Source organism: Oncorhynchus nerka, linkage group LG14, assembly GCF_034236695.1.
Source record: "Oncorhynchus nerka isolate Pitt River linkage group LG14, Oner_Uvic_2.0, whole genome shotgun sequence".
Classification (NCBI taxonomy): Eukaryota; Metazoa; Chordata; class Actinopteri; order Salmoniformes; family Salmonidae; genus Oncorhynchus; species Oncorhynchus nerka.
Genome location: NC_088409.1, coordinates 12,799,952 through 12,805,590, shown reverse-complemented (window position 1 = coordinate 12,805,590; position 5,639 = coordinate 12,799,952). Strand labels below are relative to the sequence as shown.

General features: G+C 49.4%; 1 protein-coding gene across 1 annotated transcript in view; it reads right to left on the bottom strand.

The window, feature by feature from the left end:
• Positions 1–1,523: 1,523 nt before the first annotated feature.
• Positions 1,524–5,639, bottom strand: part of LOC135575031 (GATA zinc finger domain-containing protein 14-like) — a 5,976-nt gene continuing 1,860 nt past the window's right edge. The window contains exons 2-4 of the mRNA XM_065027161.1: positions 3,707–3,898; positions 2,499–2,609; positions 1,524–2,369 (exon numbers count right to left, since the gene is read on the bottom strand). Of these exons, the coding sequence (XP_064883233.1) occupies positions 1,524–2,369; positions 2,499–2,609; positions 3,707–3,898 (1,149 nt within the window). The remainder of the gene's footprint in view (positions 2,370–2,498; positions 2,610–3,706; positions 3,899–5,639) is intronic.

The window sequence follows — 5,639 nt, the reverse complement described above, 5'->3', positions numbered from 1 at the left end:
ACTGTCTACTACACAGACTACAGGCTAGCATCATTCTACTGTACTGTCTACTACACAGACTACAGGCTAGGTGTCCTGTGGTACTGTCTACTACACAGACTGGTTGTTGTGTACTGTCTACTACACAGTTGTGGTTGGTGTTGTAGTTGTGTTGGTGTTGTGGTTGTACTGTTGTACTACTACAGTGTTGTGGTCGGTGTTGGTGTTGTACACAGACTACAGGTGTTGTGGTTGGTGTTGTAGTTGTGGTACTGTAGCTGTACACAGTCAGGTGTTGTGTTGTGGTTGGTGTTGTAGCTGTGGTTGTCTGTGGTGTGTTGTGGTTGTGGTTGGTGTTGTAGCATCATGTGGTTGTGTTGTAGTTGTGGTTTTAGCTGTGGTTGTAGCTGTGGTCGGTGTTACACAGTTGTACAGGTCGGTGTTGGTGTTGTGGTTGGTGTTGTGGTTGGTGTTGTACAGGTGATTGTGGTCGGTGTTGTGGTTGGTGTTGTGGTCGGTGTTGTGGTTGGTGTTGTGGTCGGTGTTGTGGTTGGTGTTGTGGTCGGTGTTGGTGTTGGTGTTGTGATTGTGATTGTGGTTGGTGTTGTGATTGTGGTTGGTGTTGTGGTTGGTGTTGTGGTTGGTGTTGTGATTGTGGTTGGTGTTGTGGTTGGTGCATGGTGTTGTGTTGGTGTTGTGGTTGGTGTTACACAGACTGGTGTTGTGGTTGTGATTGTGGGTATCCTACTGTGTGATTGTGGTTGGTGTTGTGATTGTGGTTGGTGTTGTGATTGTGGCTGGTGTTGTGATTGTGGTTGTGTGTGGTTGTACACAGATTGTGGTTGGTGTTGTGATTGTGGTTGGTGTTGTGATTGTGGTTGGTGTTGTGGTTGGTGTTGGTGTTGTGGTTGGTGTTGTGGTTGGTGTTGTGGTTGGTGTTGTGGTTGGTGTTGTGGTTGTGATTGTGGTTGGTGTAGTGATTGTGGTTGGTGTTGTGGTTGGTGTTGTGGTTGGTGTTGTGGTTGGTGTTGTGGTTGTGATTGTGGTTGGTAGTGATTGTGGTTGGTGTAGTGATTGTGGTTGGTGTTGTGATTGTGGTTGGTGTGTGATTGGTGTTGTGGTTGGTGTTGTGGTCGGTGTTGTGGTTGGTGTTGTGGTCGGTGTTGGTGTTGGTGTTGTGATTGTGATTGTGGTTGGTGTTGTGATTGTGGTTGGTGTTGTGGTTGGTGTTGTGATTGGTGTTGTGGTTGGTGTTGTGGTTGGTGTTGTGGTTGGTGTTGTGGTTGGTGTTGTGGTTGTGGTTGGTGTTGTGGTTGTGATTGTGGTTGTGATTGTGGTTGGTGTTGTGATTGTGTTGATTGTGGTTGGTGTTGTGTTGTGGTTGGTGTTGTGGTTTGGTTGGTGTTGTGATTGTGGTTGGTGTTGTGATTGTGGTTGGTGTTGTGTTGTGGTTGGTGTTGTGGTTGGTGTTGGTGTTGTGGTTGGTGTTGTGGTTGGTGTTGTGGTTGGTGTTGTGGTTGTGTTGTGTTGTGATTGTGGTGGTGTTAGTGTTGTGGTTGGTGTTGTGGTTGGTGTTGTGGTTGGTGTTGTGGTTGGTGTTGTGGTTGTGATTGTGGTTGGTGTAGTGATTGTGGTTTGTAGTGATTGTGGTTGTAGTGATTGTGGTTGGTGTTGTGGTTGTGATTGTGGTTGTGATTGTGGTTGGTGTTGTGATTGTGGTTGGTGTTGTGATTGTGGTTGGTGTTGTGATTGTGGTTGGTGTTGTGATTGTGGTTGGTGTTGTGGTTGTGGTTGGTGTTGTGATTGTGGTTGGTGTTGTGATTGTGGTTGGTGTTGTGATTGTGGTTGGTGTTGTGGTTGGTGTTGGTGTTGTGGTTGGTGTTGTGGTTGGTGTTGTGGTTGGTGTTGTGGTTGGTGTTGTGGTTGGTGTTGTGGTTGTGATTGTGGTTGGTGTTGTGGTTGGTGTTGTGGTTGGTGTTGTGGTTGGTGTTGTGGTTGTGATTGTGGTTGGTGTAGTGATTGTGGTTGGTGTAGTGATTGTGGTTGGTGTAGTGATTGTGGTTGGTGTTGTGATTGTGGTTGGTGTTGTGATTGTGGTTGGTGTTGTGATTGGTGTTGTGGTTGGTGTTGTGGTTGGTGTTGTGGTTGGTGTTGTGGTTGGTGTTGCGGTTGGTGTTGCGGTTGGTGTTGCGGTTGGTGTTGCGGTTGGTGTTGCGGTTGGTGTTGCGGTTGGTGTTGCGGTTGGTGTTGTGTACCTTTAGGTAGTAGACCAGCAGCTCATTGAGGGCGGGGTCTGCGTTCAGGTTGACCAGGAAGCACTTGTCATCTCCAACTTTGATCCCAGACGTCTCCAGGGAGATCCCCATACTCTCTAACTGCTGCTGACGCTCCTGTGGAAATACAACAGACAAGTCATTTGACCTCTGCACAGACAGTTACTACCAACGGTTTAGTCCGAATGCAGAAGCTTCCTTGTGATATGAATGTGCTAAATGAATGTGAGTGAGTGTGTAGGTTACCGTAGCAATCTCCTCTGTGTTGCGTAGTTTCTGCTCCCAGGTAACGGTCATCTCCTGGATCAGCTTCTCTGACTCCTGAAGCCTCTCCTTCAGCTCTGGAGCCTTTAGAGACTGGAACATAGACACACAGAGACACACATGGACCAGTCAGAACGGAAAAGCCAGGACAGACCAGCCAGAACGGAACAGTCAGAACGGACCAGTCAGGACGGACCAGCCAGAACGGAACAGTCAGGACGGACCAGCCAGAACGGAACAGTCAGAACGGACCAGTCAGGACGGACCAGCCAGAACGGAACAGTCAGGACGGACCAGCCAGAACGGAACAGTCAGAACGGACCAGTCAGATCGGACCAGCCAGATCGGACCAGCCAGGCCGGACCAGCCAGGACAGACCAGTCAGGACGGAACAGTCAGGACAGACCAGTCAGATCGGAACAGTCAGAACGGACCAGTCAGGACGGACCAGCCAGAACGGAACAGTCAGGACGGACCAGCCAGAACGGAACAGTCAAAACGGACCAGTCAGATCGGACCAGCCAGGCCGGACCAGCCAGGACAGACCAGTCAGGACGGAACAGTCAGGACAGACCAGTCAGATCGGACCAGCCAGGACAGACCAGTCAGGACGGAACAGTCAGAACGGACCAGTCAGGACGGACCAGCCAGGACGTACGTGTGTGTGTGTGCCTCTGTGTGTGTCTCCTACCTCAGCCTGAGAGAGCTGTACTCTGAGTTTCTCCACTTCCTCCCGGAGCTCTCTGATGATCCGTGTGTGTGTGTGCCTCTGTGTGTGTCTCCTACCTCAGCCTGTCTCCTACCTCAGAGAGCTGTACTCTGAGTTTCTCCACTTCCTCCCGGAGCTCTCTGATGATCCGTGTGTGTGTGCCTCTGTGTGTGTCTCCTACCTCAGCCTGAGAGAGCTGTACTCTGAGTTTCTCCACTTCCTCCCGGAGCTCTCTGATGATCCGTGTGTGTGTGTGCCTCTGTGTGTGTCTCCTACCTCAGCCTGAGAGAGCTGTACTCTGAGTTTCTCCACTTCCTCCCGGAGCTCTCTGATGATCCGTGTGTGTGTGTGCCTCTGTGTGTGTCTCCTACCTCAGCCTGAGAGAGCTGTACTCTGAGGAACTCCACTTCCTGAGCTTTCTGATGATCCGTGTTATAATGTGCCTCTGTGTGTGTCTCCTACATCAGCCTGAGAGCTGTACTCTGAGTTTCTCCACTTCCTCCCGGAGCTCTCTGATGATCCGTGCGTTGGGGTCTTCATTGACGACGGCGTGGTTGACGATCCTCTTGGCGCGGTCTGCGTAACGCAGCGTGGACAACGTCTCCTCGTAGTTATCAGCTGCTGGGCTCACCGTGGCGATCATACACGTCTTACTGTTGCCACCCAGGTTGTCCTGGCAACACCGAGGGAGGGATAGGAACAAACAGTTGAATTGATAGACAGTTATAATGTACACTTCAGTGTTGGTGAATGTGAACAGTACGAGCTAGTACAGCAGTTGTTTCTGTAACAGCAGTGGAAAGAGAATATGAAAGAACTGTTACTGATATTCCTTACATTACTACAAACACACCTATGACCAATAATCAATATTAGGGTTGTTACAGTTACTAAGTCAAAATTGTCCAGAACTATTGGATGTCAAATTCTGGTCGGGGGAGTCCAGATTTTACACGTATTCCCTCCCGATTCTGGGACTCTTCCAACCAGTATGACAGGAAAACCTGTGAATTTTGGGGCCATTTTGATCAATAGACACCCTGATCAATAGACAGTACAGCCAGGACCAGAGTGATAGGAGGTGTGTGTTAGTACCCTGATCAATAGACAGTACAGCTAGGACCAGAGTGACAGGAGGTGTGTGTTAGTACCCTGATCAATAGACAGTACAGCTAGGACCAGAGTGATAGGAGGTGTGTGTTAGTACCCTGATCAATAGACAGTACAGCGAGGACCAGAGTGACAGGAGGTGTGTGTTAGTACCCTGATCAATAGACAGTACAGCTAGGACCAGAGTGACAGGAGGTGTGTGTTAGTACCCTGATCAATAGACAGTACAGCGAGGACCAGAGTGACAGGAGGTGTGTGTTAGTTCCCTGATCAATAGACAGTACAGCTAGGACCAGAGTGACAGGAGGTGTGTGTTAGTACCCTGATCAATAGACAGTACAGCTAGGACCAGAGTGATAGGAGGTGTGTGTTAGTACCCTGATCAATAGACAGTACAGCTAGGACCAGAGTGACAGGAGGTGTGTGTTAGTACCCTGATCAATAGACAGTACAGCTAGGACCAGAGTGACAGGAGGTGTGTTAGTACCCTGATCAATAGACAGTACAGCTAGGACCAGAGTGACAGGAGGTGTGTGTTAGTACCCTGATCAATAGACAGTACAGCTAGGACCAGAGTGACAGGAGGTGTGTTAGTACCCTGATCAATAGACAGTACAGCGAGGACCAGAGTGATAGGAGGTGTGTGTTAGTACCCTGATCAATAGACAGTACAGCTAGGACCAGAGTGACAGGAGGTGTGTGTTAGTACCCTGATCAATAGACAGTACAGCGAGGACCAGAGTGACAGGAGGTGTGTGTTAGTACCCTGATCAATAGACAGTACAGCTAGGACCAGAGTGAGGTGTGTGTTAGGAGACAGTGTGTGTTAGTACCCTGATCAATAGACAGTACAGCTAGGACCAGAGTGACAGGAGGTGTGTGTTAGTACCCTGATCAATAGACAGTACAGCGAGGACCAGAGTGATAGGAGGTGTGTTAGTACCCTGATCAATAGACAGTACAGCGAGGACCAGAGTGATAGGAGGTGTGTTAGTACCCTGATCAATAGACAGTACAGCGAGGACCAGAGTGATAGGAGGTGTGTTAGTACAGACCTTGAGAAGCCAGGTGAGGACAGAGTCTCTGTAAGGAACAAACTTGTTCTTCCCCCCCTTCCCTGCAGACTGGTCCGCCAGCGCAGAGATCACACAGCCCAGTGTGGTAAGAGACCTGCACACACACAAACACACACACACACAACACACACACACACACACACACACACACACAAACACACACACAGGGAGAAAGACACTCAACATACCTCCATGATATATCCTTACATACATGTCTTGCATCAGAGT